The sequence below is a fragment of the Lathyrus oleraceus genome, chromosome 4 (assembly GCF_024323335.1).
Source record: "Lathyrus oleraceus cultivar Zhongwan6 chromosome 4, CAAS_Psat_ZW6_1.0, whole genome shotgun sequence".
In the NCBI taxonomy this organism is placed as follows: Eukaryota; Viridiplantae; Streptophyta; class Magnoliopsida; order Fabales; family Fabaceae; genus Lathyrus; species Lathyrus oleraceus.
This window is the reverse complement of record NC_066582.1, coordinates 393,516,281-393,539,517: the sequence shown is the minus strand read 5'-3', so window position 1 is coordinate 393,539,517 and position 23,237 is coordinate 393,516,281. Positions and strand designations below refer to the sequence as shown.

General features: G+C 38.1%; 1 protein-coding gene across 1 annotated transcript; it reads left to right on the top strand.

Annotated features, from left to right (window-relative positions):
- The first annotated feature begins 2,469 nt into the window (after window positions 1–2,469).
- On the top strand, window positions 2,470–3,048 carry LOC127137696 (uncharacterized). Its single transcript, XM_051064129.1, has one exon. It carries the CDS (start codon window positions 2,470–2,472, stop codon window positions 3,046–3,048), a length of 579 nt encoding a protein of 192 aa, XP_050920086.1.
- Window positions 3,049–23,237: the final 20,189 nt, after the last annotated feature.

The window sequence follows — 23,237 nt, the reverse complement described above, 5'->3', positions numbered from 1 at the left end:
CGCCCATGTCACCTGACACGGCCCGTGTTGGTCAATTCGCCCTGTTTACTGATTTTTATTGTTTTGATCCATGTGTATGTCTGGAGGGCAGTCTGGGTATTTCACGATGTTTTTAGTTGATTCGAAACTATTTAGTCTGCATTTTGGTGAAGAGAGAGGACACTTTTGATCGTACAAGAAAAAGACAGAAAGGAGAAGCGAGCTTTCAAGGTGTTTAGAGAAAAAGAGATCTTCAAGATTGGAAGAGATTGAAGATCAACCTTCATCAAACAACAAGTTGTAATGTCTCTATTTTGTAATTTACTGTCTTTGAATATTATAAGAAGCTAAACCCCCCAATGCTAGGGGGGTGTCCCTGAATTGCTACTGTATGAACACTTTTTCTATGTTTTTATGATCATCGACGTTTTCTTAATTCAAATTATTATACAGCGTTCTTAATGCTTTATTTTATCAGACAAATGAAATTTTTATCTCTGGTTAAGGTTTAGGTCGGACAAACCACCTTATCGCTTGTTGTGTAATAATACTTCGGTTTAATCACTTAGGAATAAGGATCAAACTGTAGTAGCCTTTAATTCTTGATCAATTGCATATTTTGTAACGTCATTTTGAATAACTAAGGAATTAGGATTGAAATTGATTGTTAATGATTTTCGGCTAAGGGATTAGAGAATACAATTCTTGAGAATCGGTTTTGAATAATTACAACGTAGATATTATATAATATGGAAGGAGTGTAGTACAAAGCAATTCACACATCTTTCCTTAGCAGGTTTTTTCATATCGTTTAACAGCTTTTTATACGCTTTATATAATTTATTCTCGTTCTTATCATTTTGAAAACAATCATCAAACCCCCTATGATCTTTTCTTCAATGGAATTGTTGTAAAGATTTGTACTTATTACGCAGTCCTTGAGACCGATACTAGGGAGGATTCCCATTTTATTACTACATCGGTGCAAATAGTACACTTGCTATTTTACTGATCAAGTTTTTGGTGTCGTTGCCGGGGAATGCCAAAGTATAGGTTGAATAATAATTCACTTGAAATTTTGTTGCTCTGCGACCAAAATTTTATTTCTCTGTACTATTATTTATTTTTATAAATTCTAATAATTGTCTAATCTGTGTATGAAAGGTAAGGCCTCAGCTGAATTTCTTTTTGACGAAGAACCAGAAAGACTATTGCGTGCAAGATGATGAAAAGCTAGGCTGGAACTTTCAGAAGCAACCCACATTGTTTCTGAGTCTGAAAAAGAAGAAGTTGTTTCAGTTCATTCGGAAGACTCTGAAACCGTTTCTGAACCAATGGCTGAAGCTTCACCTCCCGTGGAAAGACTTCTGGGTGACTATGGAGGTGCAAATGCTCATACTGGAAGGTTAACAATTGTGAACCAACCGGTAAATGGTGATCATTTTTAGCTACACCCTTCAACGATTCGTCAACTCAAAAGGAGACCGTTCTCCGGAAAAATCAATGAAGATGCCAACAAGCATTTACAAAGATTTCTGACCATGACGACATCGTTGAAAATTGAGGGACACTCAGAGGAAGCTAAAAAGTTGGTGATGTTTCCGTTTACACTAGCGGAAGATGCCGAAGAGTGGTTTTACTCTTTACCCGCGGGAAGCATTACAGCTTGTCAACAAATGGATACAACATTTTTGAATGAGTACTTCCCTGCTTCTGTGTATATCCGTAAGAGATATGATATTATTAATTTCAAACAGAAGGAAGGAGAGTCACTCGGAGACGCTTACAAGAGGTTCAAGCGATTGTTGGTTGCATGTCCTACTCATAACATAGATGCAACTGAACAGATGCAAAATTTTGTGACTGGCCTTAGAATGAAGACTAAGCAACTCAGACACAGCTATCGGTGGCTCAACAAATTTTACAACAGCCACTGGAATAAAGAAAATCATTGAATCCGTTGCAGCAAATGAGCATCTAGAGCTCTATGACCGCAGTGTAAGTCAACCTGAAGGTATCATTGATCTCAAGCTAGAAAATCAAGTTGTGAAGATGGAAGATCAAATAACAGCTAAAGTAGAGAGAAGAATCAAGAAAATGGCTCTTGACACTCAAACGGTGGCACAAGTTCAACCAGTTCAACCTATTCAAGCAGTTAGTTATGAAATTTATGGGGGACCACACTTCTCCATGCATTGTGTGGCAACTGCACAACAGGTAGAAGAGATTAATTTTCTGAAGCAGAACAACCCTTACTCCAATACTTATAATCCTGGAGGGAAAAATCATCCAAATTTTTCCTGGAAGGACCAGCAAGGAAATGCTCAGAAGCAAGCGCCCAATCAATATCAAAGTCAACCGCAACAACAGTATCGACCATAACAACAACAACCCTACCAGCAGCAGTTTCACCAATCCCAACAACAATTTCAACAACAATTTCAACAACAGGTTCCAAGAAAAACAGATTGGGAAATTGCCATTGAAAAAATGGCGGCTCAAAGTTCACAATTTCAAGAGGAGACTAGAAGTAATCTGAGAAACACTAGTGCTTCAATAAAGAATCTGGAAGTGCAAATGAGTCAGATTTCTCAACAACTCGCGGGTTCTCAAACACCAGGTGCATTACCGAGTACTATAGTTACAAACCCACGAGAGGATAATAATGTGAGTGTTGTAACCACAAGGAGTGGTAAAATGAAAGAAGTCCCCGAGAAAGATGATGACCAAGAACACCAATTGCTTAAATTTGAGTTGGAAATAAAAGAAAATGAGGTTGTGAGTGAAGAAGTGGTAGTGCCTAAACTGATGGTTAAAGAAAAAGTTAGTGAATCAAAGCCGATTGTCAAACTCCCTTTCCCCACAAGAAATAAGAATAAAGAGCTACATGAGAAGAACTTCGAGAAATTCTTGGAGATGTTCAAAAAGCTTGAGATTAACATTCCGTTCTTGGAGGCACTTGAACAAATGCCCTCTTATGCCAAATTTATGAAGGATATTATTTCAAAAATGGGAAGTACCGACACTGACCCTATTGTACTAACCGAAACTTGTAGTGCAATTTTGTAGGGTATGAAGATTCTGGTGAAGAAGAAAGATCGAGGCTCGGTAACTATCCCTTGCACCATTGGGGATAGATCTTTAAAAAAGGCCCTCATAGACTTGGGGGCTAGTGTGAGTCTCATGCCGTTATCCATTTATAAGAGGTTGGGGATTTGAAAAGTGCAAGATACCAGAATGACACTTCAATTTGCTGACCACTCTGTGAAGAGACCGTATGGAGTGGTGGAAGATGTTCTTGTGAAGATTGATAAGTTTGTATTTTCGGTGGATTTTGTCATCTTAGAAATGCCGGAAGATGAAGAGACACCACTCATCCTTGGTAGACCATTTTTGGAGACTGGAAGATTTTTGATAGATATAGAAGAGGACACCATGACTCTAAAAGTTTACGATGAAGAGTTGAAAATTGATGTGCGTAACACCATGAGATAGAAATATGATGTGGCCACCATAATTGCCCTTGGAGAGAGATCTAAGTCTATCAATTTCTGAAGACACTCAAGAAGCTGATGAAAAGGAGAGGGAAGTGTTAACTATGATGGCAACACAACCACCCTTTAAGGGATCCCGATCACTCCGATGGGAAAACTTGAGGGAACCCCAGTTTGAGGAAAAGAAAGATGAGACCAAGAAAGTGGCTGAGCTGAAACAATTGCCTGAAAATCTCAAGTATGTTTTTCTAGATTCTGAAAGGAGATGCCCGACAATTATAAGCTCTAATCTAGAAGTTTCCCAAGAAGGCAAGCTCGTCGAGGTTCTGAAGAAGCACAAAAGTGCAATGGGATGGGTGATAGAAGACTTAAAGGGGATTAGCCCTAAGGTATGTATGCATAAAATTCTCACGGAGGGTGGTCACAAACCAGTGGTGTAACCCCAAAGAAGACTAAATCCCGCAATGAAGGAAGTGGTTAGGAAAGAGGTTGTTAAACTATTAGATGTTAGGTTAATTTATCCCACATCCGATAGCTCTTGGGTGAGTCCTGTTCATGTGGTTCCAAAGAAAGGAGGAACTACCGTGATAAAGAATGAAAAAAATGAGTTGCTCCCTACAAGGAAGGTCACGGGGTGGCGTGTTTGCATCGATTACAGAAGGTTGAATTTGGCGACAAGAAAGGATCACTTTCCTTTACCATTCATCGATCAGATGTTGGAAAGGTTGGCTGGTCATAAGTACTATTGTTTCCTTGATGGATACTCTGGATATAATCAGATAGCGGTTGCACCAGAAGATCAAGAGAAGACAACTTTTACTTGCCCCTATGGTATTTTTGCTTACAGAAGAATGTCGTTCGGGTTATGTAATGCACCAGCCACATTTCAAAGATGCATGACTTCCATTTTTGCGGACATGCTCGAAAAGCATATGGAGGTCTTCATGGATGACTTCTCGGTACTTGGTTTCTCTTTTGATAATTGTTTAACTAACATTTCCCTTGTTTTAGAAAGATACCAACAGACTAACTTGATTCTCAACTGGGAGAAGTGCCACTTCATGGTGCGAGAGGGCATAGTCTTGGGTCATAAAATTTCTCACAAAGGACTAGAAGTGGACCAAGCCAAGATCGAGGTAATAGAAAAGCTACCCCCTCCAATGAACGAAAAAGCTATAAGAAGTTTCTTAAGGCATGCGGGTTTCTACCGCAGGTTCATAAGAGACTTTTCTAAGATAGCTAAACCTTTAACTACCCTGTTGGTTAAGGACAAGGTTTTCATTTTTGATAAAGAGTGTGTCGTTGCATTTGAAACTATAAAAAATAAATTGGTGACGGCACCAATTAACATTGCCCTAGATTGGTCTCTACCTTTTGAGATCATGTGTGATGCGAGTGACATTGCATGGGAGCAGTTCTTGGGCAACGTAGAGATAAACTGTTGCATGTCATATATTATGCTAGTCATGTTTTGAACCCTGTACAGATGAACTATGCGACTACCGAGAAGGAGTTGCTAGCGGTGGTTTATGCCTTCGATAAATTCAGGCAATATCTTTTGGATTCTAGAGTCATTATTTATACTGACCATGCTGCTTTGAAGTATTTATTTGCTAAGCAGGACTCTAAGCTAAGACTGTTGAGATGGATCCTACTCCTCCAAGAGTTCGATGTGGAAATTCGTGACAAAAGAGGGTGTGAAAGTACTGTGTCAGATCATCTCTCTCGGATGTCCCCTATAGAGGAGAATGAGAAAAAGCGTCCAATAAAGGATGAGTTTGCTGACGAACACATCCTTGCTGTTATTGGAATGCCATAGTTCGCAGACTACACGAACTATCTAGTAGGCGGGTTGATCCCTAGCGAATTTGACTTTAACAAAAAGAAAAAGTTTGTGCATAATTGCAGGTTTTACTTGTGGGATGACCCATTCTTGTACAAGAAAGGAGTAGACGGGTTGGTCAGAAGATGTATTCTCGAAGAAGAACAGAGAGATATCCTGAAAGCATGCCATGACTCTGACTATGGTGGACATTTTAGTGGTGATAGAACCGCAGCCAAAGTCCTCCAGTCAGGCTTATACTGGCCTACACTTTTCAAAGATGGTCAACAAGTAATTAAAGAGTGTGATAAGTGTCAAAGGATGGGAAACATCTCGAAAAGAATTCAGATGCCGCAAAACCCCATGTTGGAAGTTAAACTCTTCGATGTTTGGGGTATCGACTTTATGGGACCATTTCCACCTTCATTTGGAAAGAATTACATTTTGGTGGTGGTGGATTAGGTATCCAAGTGGGTAGAAGAAGTCGCTCTACCAACGAATGATACAAAAGTGGTAGTCAAGTTTCTTAAGGAAAATATATTTGTTAGGTTTGGAGTGCCAAGAGCTCTAATAAGTGATGAAGGAACTCATTTCTTAAATCACCTAATGGAGAAGCTACTCTTGAAGTATAATTTAAAACATCGTATAGCCACTCCGTACCATCCTCAAACAAGTGGTCAAGTTGAAGTGTCGAATAGACAGCTGAAACAAATTCTGGAGAAGACGGTCAACTCATCACGGAAAGATTGGGCAAGTAAGCTTGATGATGCGTTTTGGGCATACCGAACTGCTTTCAAAACACTGATTGGTATGTCCCCTTATCAATTGGTATATGGTAAGGCATGTCACTTACCCTTAGAACTTGAACACAAAGCTTTGTGGGTTTCAAAACTCCTTAATTTGGATCTTTCGAAAGCAGGAGAATCCCGAATACTTCAACTCCATGAGTTAGAAGAATTTAGGAACCGGGCATATGAAAATGCCAAGATCTACAAAGATCAAACAAAGAAATGGCATGATAGAAGGATCCAAAAGAAGGAATTTTGGGAAGGACAAATGGTATTATTGTTTAATTCAAGGATAAGGTTGTTCTCGGGAAAACTGAGATCGAAATGGTCGGGTCCGTTTATGGTACACAAGGTATATCCTCATGGAGAAATCGAAATAAAAAATCCATCCAATGGGGACATTTTTAAAGTGAATGGACAAAGATTGAAGCCTTACAATGTGAAGCAAGAAGTTGGTCAAATTGATGTTGTTCATCTTGTCTGATAAGATGAACAACCGTCGAGCCATGGGACGTTAAACGAAGCGCTACGTGGGAGGCAACCCATGCTTTTGTGTCTAATTATTTCCTTTGTTTTGTTGTGTGTTATTCAGTTGCAGGTTAGAACAATGTTTGCTAGAGGAGCCAAAAGTTCGTGTGCCAAAAGTCTTTGGAAAAATCAGAAGCAGAAACCTGACACAATCATGAGAAAACAGTGAAAGAAAAAGAAAAATCAGGGGCCTGACACGGGTGCCCATGTCACCTGACACGGGTGCCCATGTCAGCTGACACGGCCCGTATCAGCATGTGGTTAGAGAAAGGTGTTTTCCAGGGGCCTGACACGGCCCGTGTCAGCCCCTGCGTGAACAAGTTGGAAAGAGGAAGGACACGACCAGTGTCATGGAGGTCCTTAACACTGACACGGTCTATGTCTCAGAAGGACAAAGAGACATTCAAAGAGTATGCCCAGAGGTAGAGAGAGCTTACTGCTCAGATAAATCCTCCGTTGGAAGAAAAGGAGATGACGAAGATTTTCCTCAAGACCCGGAGTTTGTTTTATCACGAACGAATGATTGCTAGTGCCCCTAGTGATTTGACTGAAATGGTAAACATGGGGATGAGGTTAGAAGAAGGAGTCCGAGAGGGACGTTTGTCTAAGGAAGCGGTGTCGTCATGCAAGAAGTATGGGAGCAGTTTCGCCAGAAAGAAGGAAGGTGAAACCAATGCAGTATCAGTGGGGAGGCAGAGGAGGCCTCATGTCAGAAGAAATCTGCAACCATGTCAGTATCATCATCAAGTTTCATCAGTTATTCCAGTATTTTTAAATAATCAATCAATGCCAGTTCAACAACAATATCAATAACAACCACAACAAAGAACAAACAACTACAACGCCAATAATCAACAACAAAAACAACAAAATTTCGAGAGGAAGAAGGTCTCTTTTGACCTTATTCCTATGACGTACACCGAGATCTATTCGTCTTTGGTTCTCAAGAACCTACTTCAGCCAAGAAATCCACCGCAAATTCTAGAACCACTTCCATGGTGGTATAAGCCAGAACTCTGTTATGCCTTTCATCAAGGAGCTCCTAGCCACGATATTGAAAATTGTTACCCATTGAAGTATGAGGTCCAGAAGCTAGTAAAAAGTGTGATGGTGTCCTTTGAGGACCGCGCACCGAATGTGAAAGCTAACATGTTGCCTGCTCATGGTAATTCCTCTATTAACATGGTAGATGGTTGTCCAGGAGAATATAAGGTTTATGATGTTCGCCATATCCGACAATCTTTGGTTGCAATTCATAGAGACATCTATTTGGTTAGTGATTGTGAGCATGACCATGATGGTTGTGTGGTTTGTAGTGTAAACCCTCGAGGGTGCGTCATCGTCAAAAGAGATATTCAAAGGCTGATGGGTGAAGGGATGATTCAGATTTTCTAGTCCCGTCACTTGAGTGACGATGTAAATGTTATTGTTCCAGTGTTTAAGACCCCGGAGCGGGTAGTGATTCAGTTCGACAACAGCAGCAGTAACAACGTCAACAAATCGGTATCGCCGTTAGTAATATGGTTAGAGGACCCCGTCCCATATGCATCTGATAGAGTTGTTCCGTATCAGTATAATGCTACTATATTGGAGAATGGTCAAGAGGTTCCATTGCCTACTACAAATTTTGTTGTAAATATTGCTGATATAGCAAAGGTGACCCGTAGCGGTCATGTTTTTGGACCTGTCTTTCCAAAAGAAGGGATAGAAGATGTGTTTGTTGGTAAGAAGGTTGATGTACCTGCAGCAAATCCAGTTAGTGTTCCAATGTGTCAGTCTGGCGAGTTCAGAAAATTGAAGCCTAACGATGATGATGAGGTATTGAGATTAATCAAGAAAAGTGAATTTAATATGGTGGAGCATCTGCTCCAAACTCCTTCAATTAGTTTAGTTTTATCTCTACTCATGAATTCTAAAGCGCACAGAGAAGCATTGTAAAAAGTGTTGGAGCAAGCTTATGTAGAGCATGATGTAACAGTGGATCAATTTGACCACATTATGGCTAACATTATATCTTGCAACAACTTGAGCTTTTATGATGAAGAACTTCCCGAGGAAGGCAGAAATCACAATCTGGCACTACACATATCAATGAACTGTAAGGAGGATACGTTGTCAAATGTATTGGTTGATATCGGTTCTTCGTTTAACGTACTCCTCAAGTCAAATTTGTCTAGGTTATCATATCAAGGCGCTCCGATGAGGTACAATGGCGTGATCGTCAAAGCTTTTTATGGTTCTCGCAAGACTGTTATAGGAGAAATGGACATTCTAGTGAAGATAAGTCTGAGTGATTTCCAAATTACTTTCCAAGTAATAGACATCCACCCGACCTATAAATGTTTGTTGGGAAGGCCATGGATACAAGAGGCTGGAGCTGTGACATCCTTTCTGCATTAAAAGTTGAAATTTGTGAAGAATGGTAAGCTTGTCATTGTGTGTGGAGAGAAAGCGCTATTGGTAAGTCACCTGTCATCTTTTTCATATGTTAAAGCTGAGGAGGAGGTTGGAACTCCGTTACAAGCTCTATCTATTGCTGAAGTGAAGAAAACTGGGGCACCCATGTCCTCTTTCAAAGACGCTCTGAAGATTATTGAAGATGGCAGTTCAGAGCAGTGGGGTCGTATGGTAGTGGTCGCCGAGAACAAGAATAGAGCCAGTTTGGGATTCCAGCGAGGGTTGTCCCATGTTAAAGCTGAAGATATGCAAACGAGTTTCCGTAGCTGAGAGTTCATCCATGGTAATGAACAACACTCAACTATTGTGATCGAGGGTGATGAAAACTGTGCCAATTTTGTGACGCATGGAAAGGCTTGCAACAATTGGGTTACTGTTGATGTTCCTATTATTGCCCAACGCTCTAAGTAATTTGTTTTTCATTTTTTTAAGAAAAATGCTTCTCCTATGCCTAAGGGAGAAGTGAACATTGTTAGGCATTTTCAAATTAATCATCAATAAAACGCAATTCTATTCATCCACATCTATGATGTTTTTAGTTTTACTTTTTTCCTTTCTGAAAATGGTAATCACAAAAAACATAAATAAATAAATAAAAATTGTCCATCTGTATAATATTTGGTCACAATTCACTTCTTTATAATCATAATATCAAATCATTATGCAGGTTGGTTTCTAAACCCATGGAATACAATGATCCTACTCCTTCTCCAAACTTTGAATTCCCTGTGTTTGAGGCTAAGGAAGAAAGTGATAAAGAAGTATATGATGAATTAACTCGTCTACTTGAGCACGAGGAAAAATCCATTCAGCCATTCGAAGAGTAGATTGAGTTAGTCAACTTGGGTTCCGAAGATGAGGTGAAGGAAGTCAAGATTGGGTCTCAACTGCGTCTCAAGTATAAGAAGGGGTTGATTGATCTTCTTTGAGAGTATTCAGATGAGTTTGCTTGGTCCTATCAAGACATTCCTGGTTTAGATTTTGAGATTGTAGAGCATAGATTGGCGTTGAAGCCAGAATGCCCGCCAGTCAAGCAGAATTTGAGAAAAACTCGTCCTGATATGGCAGTGAAGATCAAAGAAGAAGTGCAAAAGCAGATCGATGTTTGTGTCCTTGTTACCTCTATATATCCGTAGTGGGTGGCCAATATTGTGCTTGTTCCTAAGAAGGATGAAAAAGTCCGTATGTATGTTGATTATAGAGATTTGAACAAAGCTAGTCTGAAAGATGATTTCCCTCTGCCACACATTGATATGTTGGTAGACAGTACAACTAAATTCAAAGTCTTTTCATTTATGGTCGGATTTTACGGATATAATCAGATCAAGATGGCACCCAAAGATATGGGGAAAACCACATTCATTACACCTTGGGGAATATTCTGTTATAGAGTGATGCCTTTCGGTTTAAAGGATGCTGGTGCAACATACCAGAGAGCAATGACCACTCTTTTTCATGATATGATGCATAAAGAGATTGAAGTCTATGTTGATGACATGATTGCTAAATCCAGTGATAAAGAAGGACATGTCGAGCATTTGTTGAAGCTATTCCAGCGTTTGAGGAAGTACAAACTCCGATTGAATCCCAATAAGTGTACTTTTGGTGTTCGTTCTGGTAAGTTGTTGGGCTTTATTGTCAGCGAGAAGAGTATTGAAGTTGATCCCACCAAGGTCAAAGCAATACAAGAAATGCTTGCGCCCAAAATTGAGAAGCAAGTCATACGTTTTCTCGACCGCTTGAATTATATCTTAAGATTCATTCGCATATGACTCCCACATGTGCGTTTATATTCAAGCTTCTTCGGAAAGATCACTCTTGTAATTGGACTGAGGATTTCCAAAAAGCTTTTGACAGTATCAAAGAATATATGCTTGAACCTCCAATTCTGTCTCCGCCTATTGAAGGAAGACCGTTGATCATGTATTTAACTGTGCTTGAATAGAGTATGGGTTCTGTTCTAGGTCAGCAAGACAAAACTGGAAAGAAAGAATATGCAATTTACTACCTCATTAAGAAATTCACTGACAGTGAGACTCAATATTCTATGCTTGAAAAAACTTGTTGCGCATTGGCTTGGGTTGCTAAGCGTCTACGTCAGTATATGTTGAATCATACTACTTGGTTGATATCCAAAATGGATCCAATCAAGTATATTTTTAAGAAGCCTGCTTTAACTGGGAGGATTGTCTGTTGGAAAATGTTATTATCAGAATATGATATTGAATACCGATCTCAAAAATCTATCACGGGTAGTGTCTTGGCTGACCATTTGGCTCACCAACCGATTGAAGGCTACCAGTCAGTGCAATATGATTTTCCCGACGAAGAGATCTTGTATTTGAAAATGAAAGATTGTGATAAACCATTGTTTGAAGAAGGACCAGAACCTGGTTCCCGTTAGGGCATGGTATTTGATAGAGCTGTTAATCAGTATGGTAATGGCATTGGGGCAGTAATTATTACTCCTCAAGGCACTCATTTTCCGTTTACAGCTAGATTGACTTTCAAGTGTACGGACAATATGGCTGAGTATGAAGCTTATATTATGGGGCTTGAAGAGGCCATTAATCTTAGAATCAAGTATCTTGATGTCCATGGAGATTCGACTTTGGTCGTGAATCAGATCAAAGGTGAATGGGAGACGAATCAACCCCATTTGATCCCCTATAGAGATTACGCGAGGAAGATTTCAACTTTCTTTACAAAGGTTGAATTTCATCATATCCCTCGAGATGAAAACTGGATGGCAGATGCTCTTGCAACATTGGCTTCAATGATTCTGGTGAAATTTTGGAATGAAGTTCCTAATCTGATTGTGATGCGTCTTGATAGGTCAGCTCATGTGTTTGTTGTTGAAGAGATCAAAGATGAAAAGTCGTGGTACTTTGATATCAAGTATTTCCTCCAAAGTAAGATTTACCCGCCTGGGGCATCTTTGAAAGATAAGAAGACTTTAAGAAGATTAGCCGGCAACTTCTACCTGAATGGTGATGTTCTTTACAAGAGAAATTATGATATGGGTTTTCTCTGATGCGTGGATAGACACGAAGCAGACTAGTTGATGACTGAAGTCCATGAATGTTCCTTTGGTACTCATTCCAATTGACATGCTATGGAAAAGAAGATGTTGAGAGCAGGTTACTATTGGCTGACAATGGAATCTGATTGTTGCAAGTTTGTGAAAAAATGCCACAAGTGTCAAATATACACAAATAAAATTCATGTTCCTCTCCATGGAACTTATCCATGTGGGGAATTGATATGATTTGCATGATTAAGCCCAAAGCTTCCAACGGACATTGTTTCGTTCTGGTGGCTATTGACTACTTCACAAAGTGGGTTGAAGCGACAATGTATGCAAATGTGACCAAGCAAGTTGTTGTGAGATTTATCAAGAAGAATCAGATTATAGGTCGTTATGGTGTGCCAAGTAAGATCATTACCGATAATGGATCTAACTTGAACAATAATATGGTGGAAGCTCTTTGTAAAGACTTCAAGATTGCACATCATAATTCTTCTCCCTAAATACCTAAAATGAATGGGGTTGTTGAAGCTGCAAACAAGAACATCAAGATGATCATCCAGAAAATGGTTGTGACGTACAAAGACTGGCATGAGGTGCTCCCATTTGCTTTGCACGGGTATCGTACATCCGACCGCACTTCAATAGGGGCAACCACTTTCTCACTTGTTTATGGAATGGAAGATGTGCTCCCGGTAAAAGTTCAGATCTCATTATTGCGTGTCTTGATGGAAGCCAAGTTGACAGAAGTTGAATGGTGTCAGACCAGGTATGATCAGCTGAATTTGATTGAAGAGAAGAGGTTGACTGCCATGTGTCATGGTCAGTTGTACCAACAGAGAATGAAGGAAGCATTTGATAAGAAGCTCAGACCTCACGTATTCAAAGAAAGTGACCTTGTGCTCAAGAAGATTCTATATTTAAAACCAGATTCCATGGGAAAATGGACTCCTAATTATGACAACCCATATGTTGTAAAGAGAGCCTTTTCAGGCGGTGCTTTGATTCTTACAACTATGGATGGTGAAGAGTTCACTCGTCCTGTGAATGCTGATGCAGTTAAGAAATACTCGAAAGGGCAGCTTAGGCAAAAATGAGTGTCTCGGTGGATTAAAAACTCGAAAGGTTGATCTAGGAAAAAGTAAGAGACATAAAACAGAAAGATTTATCCCGATAAATTGAGTAACCTTTGGGCAATTTATGCAAAAATTAGGGATTATGGCAAGTAACTGCATTCAGTTGACCTTCAGTCTTGAAGACATTCTTGAGCACGTGATTTGGTTCTGATTCATCGTGAACCAAAACCAATAGCACATCGAATATCAAAGTTGGTAGAAGGATTAGTGATCATTGTATTCAACGTATCCCTTTTGCATGTATATTACCATTTTTCAACTTTTATAAAGATCTATGAAGTCTTGTCATTTACAGACTACCATTCTATTAAATAAAGTTGAGCCTTTTATCCAATTGTTTCTACTCTTGTTTATCTTTCAGCCAAATAGAATTAAATTTTATGATGTTCATTTTGAAATTGAATTTAAAAAAATAAATCAAAATCATGTTTTTCTTAAAATAATAAAAGCAAATACTTTTTAAGAGCAAGTCGATTTATTTAAGGAATATCATCAGCGGTCTGAGAACAGGTGAGCCCAAAAATGCGAAGCATTGTTGGTTTTCCCAAGCAGTTGGTGTGATCTCTATTTCTTCCCCAGCGGCAATTCATTATCTCCAGCCGAGTTTTGTTGATTTCCCTAGCCGAGTTTTGTTGATTTCCCTAGCCGAGTTTGTAATTGCCTTTCTTGAGTTGTAGGCGCATTGTCTTAGCAGTGTGCATAGATTCAGGATAAATTGTTACTCCCCTCAGGTCGTCAGCAGAGTTTGTGCCTGACCCCTTGTTCTTGAGCAGTATTTTTGATCCTCTGCAAGGTTGTCTCCCATTTGATATAGTGTTGACCTAAAAATCCCTGTAGAGTTGATGATGTAGATCCGCAACATATCTTTTCTCTTTCCCCAACCCGAGTCGAGTCTTTGAAGTGGACGATTCATCTCTTTCTCCAGTTGATGCCTCCATCCTGTTGACATTTGTTGAGTGTTGTATCGATGCTTCATATCATTCACATTTGTATCCTTCGTGATTGTTTTGTCAGCATAATCATATATATATATATATATATATATATATATATATATATATATATATATATATATATATATATATATATATATATATATATGTATATATATATATATATGTATATATATATATATATATATATATATATATATATACACACACACACACACATACACATTCATAGATTTCATTATTACATTATTATTGCACTTTGTGATTCATTATTTCTATGATCCTCTGCTATTGTGGTATCCTTTTTCCCCGTGCAGATTCGGTGTGTCTGTCCTCTTTCAATTGTAGAGTGTCATCCCCTTAAGCAGAAAGTATTTAACCTTTCTCATTCCCCACCGAGTTATTTCCTCGTGGATGATTATTATTTTAGATTCCTCCCCATTTGATTGTCTGGAAGGAACCACTCCCCCTGAGTTATATCCTCATTAGGTTGAGTCTTTGATTGACCCTTTCTTTCTAGATCTTACCTAGATAGATGTTGTTGGTCCTCCGAGAGTCTATTACCCGATAAATGGTAATATTCTTCTTAATGTGTGAGTACTTTATTTTTGCCCAATACCTGGTAAAAGTAATTTACTTTCCTCTTTTTTCCCAGCGGATTCGTTTTACGTTTTCCCATGAAGTCTATCCTTGACATGTTCATCTTCACCGGTGACAAATATTTTCTTTTTGGTGTTCTACCCAGCTAAAAGGTAGTTATAATTCCTATTTCCTTCCCCAGAGGGTTAATCATTTATATGTTCATCCTAACCAATGAGGGGTTCCTCCTCTTTGCAGTCTTCTGCCCAGTAACTGGTAGTTGTAAATCCTGCTCCCCCTTATGGAGTATATCCTTGATATGTTCATCCTAACCGGTAACGGACATTCTATCTTTTGGTTTTCTATCCAGTAACTGATAGATATAATTCCTATTTTCTCCCCTTGGAGTCTATCCTTGATATGGTCATCCTAACCGGTGACATATATTCTCTTTTCGGTATTCTATCCAGTAACTGATAGATGTAATTCCTACTCTTTCCGGATGTCTATCCTTGATATGTTCATCTTGATTGATGACAGATATTCTTCCTTTTGAGTCTATCCTTGATATGTTCACTGTGACTAGTGACAAATATTCTCTTTCTTTAGTCTTCTGCCCAGTAACCGGTAGTTGTAAATCCTATTTGGCTTGTCCCGAGCAGATCATTCTTACCCAGTAACTGGTAATGAATACAACTCATGGTTGCGCTTAGCAAATCATCCTTAATATATTTACCCTAACTGGTAATAGATGTCCTCTCTATCAGATTGTGTTATCTTCCTACCCATTAACCGATAGTGGATAATATACTTTTGTTACTCTTGTGGTGAAGTTCATGTCTTCCCTACTTAAGTTTGAGTGCATATTTCCTCAGTGAAATAGCCATTTCCTGCTAGGTTCGAGTATTTTAGCTTTGTTTTGATCTACCCGTTTCCCCTGTAGATTTTCCCTTTTATCCCCATCTGAGTCTTTCCACTGATTCATTTTTATGGAATCCCACGTGTTCCCCAGCAGTTTTAAGTCATAGCCTGGCCTACGCACAACTTTTTATCCCCTCAAGTCTCTGTCTCCCTGTTGAGTTTTTCTTATGAAATGCATTATGCTCCTACAGACTTTCATTCACTCCGAATTCTTTTCCTTTGTGGCAACATTCTCCCTACATAGATTATTTTTAGCATTCATATCATATGCATCATCAGGTCTCTAAGGGACCAAAATTTGTTTATTTTGTTGTTATTTAAGTCCATTCTACTAAGTCGATTTAAATATTTTAACCTTCATCTCCTCAGCTAGAGTGTCCTTAAATAGGGGCAGCTGTAAGACCCTAATTTTGACCATAAGATCCCTCATGCTATCTCATCATATGCATTGGCATTGGGATCACAACTTGCCATCCTCCTTACCCCTTATTCATTGGGTTTTCATTTGGGAGAGGTCACCAAGCACATTTGATTGTATCATACTTAATTTTTATTATTTACTAACCAAAATACCAAAATATGTCAATATATAGTTTGTTGCTTTTGTAGGTAGTGTGTGTGCTCACCTATGCTCTATCAAGTTTATATCTAGAGTTTGAGACCCTCAATGCAAGGAGCTCAAGCAAGAAATGGTTTAAATTGGCTCTAAGTATCATATATGGATCCCCATGTTCTTCACATGTTATTTTAATCAAGAAATCATCAAGAGTTTGGAGTTGGTTTGCCTTGGAAACCCTAATTCATCTGGGTATCTTGTGTGACTTCTTTAACAAGTTTCTTCAACAATTGATCAAATATTTCAAGTTATACGTCACATTACACCATATTATGCATATATGATCCTCCACGAGTCCCAAAAATCAAGAGAATATCAAGCTAGCAAGTTGGTTCATGGTGGTTGACCAGAGAAAGTCAACTGGTCAAAACTGGGGTTCCCTAGATCTTATCTCCTACAATATTTGTCATACGAAAATGATTCCAAGATAAACGTTACTCAAAATGACATTCCAAACAAATTTCATGTTGAAGTCAAGAGCTATTTTTTCTTGTAAAGTCATTTTTTATGGTGAAAGATTATAAGTCATTTTATCTGAACCCTAGTTTGGAGGTTAACTTCCCTAGACCATAACTTGCTCAATTTTTATGATATGAAATACATTAATATTTCATGATAAAATTCAAGATGTCTAATTCAACTTTTATGCTTGGAGGAATTGCAAATTCAACTTGCAAATGCATGTGCCAAGAGGAAACATTATTGGTCATTTTGGGCCAATACCATTGAACAAGTGATTTTCCTCAACTTCTAAAATGCATAACTCCTTCATGCCAAATCCAAATGAGGTCAAATTTGTGAAAATTGTATAGGTTTGAAAGAGCTACAACTTTAATTGAGGAACGTTTCTCATTTGAAGTCCATAGAAAACATTATTCAAGGTGGAAAAAGTGAACATTTGACTTGGGACTGAGAACATTTTCAAATATGTTTGATTTCCCAAACTTCCACCTCAAAATTAATCATGTTCAAAGCTTAAAATGAAAAAGTATTCAACATGAAACGTGTTCCCTTTGATCTCACCTTTCCAAAAATTCAAAAATCATCACATTTAGCCAAAGTATGAGGGACTTGCGCATGGGTGTAAGTTAAGGGACCATTTGGATAATTTCAAGTTCCATTTTTCACATACATTTGCATGAGCTTCTAACATGATTTCAACATGAAGTACATTGAATTATGGATCAGATTACATCATCCCATTGGCCTAGTGCACGCCCATGCATCCATGTAAGGGAGAATTTGAAAATTTGCCAAAATTGGAAGTGTGCAAATATGAATCTCATGGCCCATAAATAAGACCCTCATTTCTCAGAATTAAGGACCTCATGCCAAGCTTTGAACCTGCAACCATAAACCCTCACCATTGAAGGATAAACTTGTAGATTTTCTTTGAAAATCGAGTTTCAATTCTCCATATATTTTGAGATTGAAACTCCAAGAGTCCATCCCTTTCCTTGATCCATTCCACTTCCATCAAGCAACTGAAGCAAGGCCAAGCATAATTGGAAGCAAGATCGTACCATTCTGAAGCTCTATTGAAGGTGATTTTTCAGAATTTTCATCTCTTTGATTCTCCCTCATTTCTCCACCATTCTTGTTGGTTTTTGGTTGTCTGAAGTCCTATCAATGTAGGCAAGAAGATTGAGTTGCTTTGAGGTCAAATCGAAGAAACTCAATTCATGATCCTCAAAATTCAAATCCCTGTATCTTTTTATATACTTGGAATTGGACAAAATTGAGGTCAGATTCGTGCTCCTGAGTATTTTTCCTTCAAAATAGTGTACTCATTTTTCATTTTTCTTTGAGTTGAGCTTGGACCAGTCTGATGGTCCTCACCGGAGAAGATGACCGGAGCTAGGGCTCCGGTGGTGTGTTGGCAAGGTTTCAACCCTCTGATCTGGTCCACAACTTCTAATCTCATCCATCCAAATTAATTACCACGCGTGTGGGACAGTTGACTTCAGAGCATATATAGTGTGCGCTTATCACCATCTGATATGCCACCTCAAATAATGAGGGAGATCAGATGGTTCTCATTTTTTGAATTTCTGATTATTTCATTGAATTGCTTATTTTTTATTAATTCTTATTAATCCAAAAAATATGGGACTTTCACAAAAAAAAATCAAATATTTTTCTCTTTCATTTTATAAATTAAAATTATTTTTTGGATTAGTGTTGATATTTTTCATGAATTATGTCTTTGTGCGTATTTTTAATTGTTTAAAAATACTTCTGACTTTTCAAAAATTATGAAATTTTTTGGCCAAGGTCTTTTGAGCTTGTTTGACCTATGATAAATCTCTTGGCCATTTATTTGATGTTTTGAAGAGGTTTTAGGTTTTTGATCAAGCATAATTTAATTTAAATGCATTTTAATTTGATTTTTAATTGATTAACTATGTAGAAACTGTGTTGAGCCATTTTTATTGACTTGTGAAGTTTGACTATGTGTTTGGGTCTTGGTCAAGGTTAATTTGACTTTTGTTTGATTAAATCATTGGATTTAGGGGATTGATGAAATGTACATTTCATCTCCCAAAATGAATGATTGATTTTAATTTGATAAAAGTCCTCCCATGACCAATTTGTGTTTGTCTCATTTCCCCTCCCTCTTCATATTCAATCCCATTCTATCCCGTACCTTTCATTGACCAATGCAGTCTGAATATCCTAAGGATAATTGGTTCATCAATAACTTCATGTTAGATGAACCAATACAAGTATGGATGGGATTAGGTCCACCCTTTGATCATTTTCTTTTTGTGTGTGGTATGTTTTAGGAGTATGGTTCATTATACCATATCTCTAACATGCATTAACACCAAAATTTCTATTGCCCGACCTCAGATAGTTGTGACTGCAACATAAGTCCAATTACGATTGCTTAACATAGTTGTAGGTGTTTAATTGGCTGCATTAGATGGTAAAACACTAGCTGGATTCTAATGTCTTGACTGATGTCATGACATGGTGTGTATGTGTGACTGCACTGTAGGTTAGAATATCTAATTGTACTTTGATGTCTTGACTGATGTCATGACACATTTGAGTAGTTACTGCAGGATTAGCTAATACAGGATTTATTGAATGTCAAACTGGATGTTGTGACATTCATCCCTGTCAGCAGATACTAAGAAATAGAACAGCTGGTGTTCTGTTAGAACTTAGTATGTATTTCCAGTCTGGTTATCAAGGAAATACCAGACCTGGCATAAGGCCTACTGACTGAATGTCAAACTGGATGTTATGACATTCATCATTGACAGCATATACTGAACAATAGACAGAGTGGTGTTCTGCTATACTTCAGCATGTTTCTTAGTCTGTTCTTCAAGAGGATAACAGAACTGACTTAAGGCCAAATGTGTAAATGTCAAATTGGATACTTTGACATTTATTAATGTAAGTTGTTACTGTAGTATGGTCAGTTTGGTCATATACAGGTCAGCAAAATTGTACAGTCTGTTTTCTGGAAAAACAGACTTAGCATATGATCCTTGATGTCAAGCTGAATGTTGTGACATTCATTCCTGACAGCATATGCTATATTGTAGGTTGTTCAGTTTTCTGTTTCAGCTTTTTCTCAGGCTATTCTTCAGGGATTCAACAGCTGAGAGAAAATCCAGAAAATCAACAACCAAGCTACATTTAATGAACCTAACAAATAGCCTATTTGTTAGTAACCTAGATGTGGAATTTAGGGGAACTCGCGTGACCTTAAATTCAGGAGAATACAAGTGCAAAGGCCCAAGTACTGCAATATAAAAGGAAGTTGTTCCTTCATTCAGAACTGGGGATTTTGAGGCGTGAAGATTTAGTGTGTCCATCATACTTCACTGCTGTATTTTTGTAAGTCTTGTATTAGACATTTCTTGTAAGCCAAGCCATTATCACGTAGATGATTGCTTTGGCATAGGGTGTTCATTGAGTTGTAAGTGTTGTGTCGCTCAAGGCTTTTAAGCGTGAGTGTTGTGTATCTTGATTAAAGCTGTTAAGCACAATCAAGAGTTGTTTGAAGTGTGACTTCAAAATTGTCTTTAATATTGATTAAAGGTAGTAATCACTGAGGTGATTGAGGGGGAGTGGGTAGGAACTCTGATCTTAGAGTAAGATTGAAATTGCATTGGGTAGAGATTAAGTGAAGAGTTGTAAACGGGTGAGTTTAGCTTTGAATTAATACTACTGATAGTGGATTTCCTCCCTGGCTTGGTAGCCCCCAGATGTAGGTCATGTTGGACTGAACTGGGTAAACAATTACTTGTGTTATTTACTGCACTTACTTTTAAGTTCTGCATAATTCTTGTCTGTGCAGAATTGGATGTCATAACAACCCGTGTGACATCTAAAGTCTGATAACTAGAATTTCAATAGCGCTAAATTTTGACCCAAAAGCATAACATTCTAGTAAGTGAGACTGTAAGTCTTCCCCCTCTCATGGTATTGTGTGGAAACTTTTCCTTTTTTCCTTCCTTTGGAAGACGTCTTGGTTCAAGGATCCATGCTTGTGAATAGAGGGTTGAGTGTTCTCCAAAGAATGACTTAAACAATTAAAAAGCAAAACTTCACTAACATTTAACCAACTAACAATTTGAATAACTTTTGTTATAATTACTTTTTCAAGTCATTTACTTTATGCAATTTAAATTCAAGTCATTTACCATTTCATTTGCCATTTTACATATCATTTAACTTGTTTATGTTTATGCCATTTTCACTTTACTCACTTGAGCCATATATTGTGATTGTATATATTTTCCTATGGATTTTGTTTGTGCTTGTGGTCTTCGGACCTTAAAATACTTAATAAACAACAAAAACCCTAAAAAAATGTTTGTGTGGACTGTTGGATTTGATCTGAGCTTTGGACTTAGAATTAGGCAACATTCCCTATGCAAAAGGACTTGGCCAATGTCAACATCTCTGAAACCAAGTTATTGTGAATTAAGCTTTTATCTGATGCAAGTATGGGATCCACATGAGTTCATGTGCTACATGGTCTTGATGCAAATGTTACTTTGGACATGTGTCTAATACATTATTCTGAGCCATTCAAGGAGTATGTCATCTGATACATGGGAAGGTTATGAAGAAGACCATGAAGTTGCTAGCTTGGATGTGGCTAACTTTATTTGATGCCTTTCTCTTTATCTTTCTACTTGATTATTGATATTGCTTAATTTTAAAGTCCAAAGGGAAAGTGGGTTTCTATATGACATTCTTGTCTATTGGATTGCATCCCAATGGTCAGATCTTTTCAACTCTTAACTTTTAAATTGATGCTTAGGATTATTCTCTTTATCTCCTCCCACTTCTTAAATTTAAAATCTATCCCCACTTTTCAAAATCTTCTTTGCTTGTGATTTCCAAACTTAGACTTTATTACAAATTAGAAACTTTGGCCTTATGTCATTGCACTTTTAAACTCTTTTCTTAATCAAACTTGTAAATGAATCTAACCATGTTAACTTAAAATTTCAAAACACAAAAAAAACTAACACTCATTCAAACTCTTTTAGGCCCTTTGTGCCTCTTTTAAATTTAAATTTTTGTTAAAAGAAAATCGTTCACTTTGAAATTGTTACCACGAACTACGAGGTTTTGATCCCTCATTTTTATGTTGGTACGTAGGCACAAGTCCGAAGGTCTTGTCAAACACAAAAATATAATTAATGAATTCTTTTATCATCCCCACACTCTATTTATTACAAACATCATTTTTATACCAAAACACATACACACATAAAAAAAGGGCTCCCTAGGAGTACCTATGACACTTTGGGTGCTAACACCTTCCCTTTGTGTAACCAACCCCTTACCTGTAATCTCTGGCATTTTATTAGTTTTGATTTGAAAACTTCTTATCTTTGGGTTTTGTTCATACTTTTCTCTTTTCCTTTAGAAACAATAAAAGTGCGGTGGCGACTCTGGTTTTATTGATGTTAAGTTTATCAATAGCTTAATGGTCATGAATTTACCGTTACAACAGGTGAAGCAGTACCTCGATGAGGAAGTGCATCAGAAAACTCATTAGAAAAAGCAGGAACTATAAAAGGGAGAGTGAAGGCATTGGCAAAAGATCTCAGCAGTATCATGGTAAGAATACAAATGTTAGGAAGAGACACTTTGTCGTATAGGATATTACTTGAGGACAAGCAATGAGCTAAGTTTGGGGTTGTGATCGGTCATAATTTTCACTATGTTTTCGTTGCTTATCCGACAAGAAACCAAGGATATTGAGACATTGTGTATGCATTATGGTACCTTTAAAGTTAATTTTCATTCCCATAACTTATTTAAGCGATTTTATTAATTGTCAGTTTTAATTTATGTTTTCGTGATTTTCCGCTTTGGTTGTCGTGTTTATGCCCTTCAGGTCCACGAAGAAGATCCAATGGATTCAATGCGATAAAGTGGAATGTTTCGACATGCGTAAAAAGAAGATTTCCTAGTTCTGGAGGCCTGACATGGGCCGTGTTAGGAGGAAGTCCAAGAAAGAACACATAATACCCAAAACAGTGGCCTGACACGGCCACCCGTGTTAGCCTGGCACTGCCCATGTCAGCCTGATACTGCCCGTGTCAGCCTGACACTACCAGTGTCAGCCTGACACTTCGAGTGTCAGCCTGACACTGCCAGTGTCGGCTTGACACTTCGAGTGTCAGCCTAAAACGCTAATTTTCCAGTTTTCGGGATTTTTCACCAGGTTTAAGCTGTAGGGACGTTTTGGAGATATCCATATTCTGCCAAGGGATTTTCACTATATTATGAGAGTTTATACAATAGACCAGAGGGATCTTGGAACGAGACGAACACACAATTGTCAGGCAATTAAGGATTACAGAGATCAAGGGATTCGAAGAGCGACAGGTTTTCATGAGCGGAAGCGATTGAAGATCCAAGTCATTCAATTACTTGTGATGTGTATTTTTT

Coding starts and splice junctions, on each gene's coding strand:
- LOC127137696 (XM_051064129.1), top strand. CDS start 2,470: ATGGCGGCTCAAAGTTCACAATTTCAAGAGGAGACTAGAAGTAATCTG.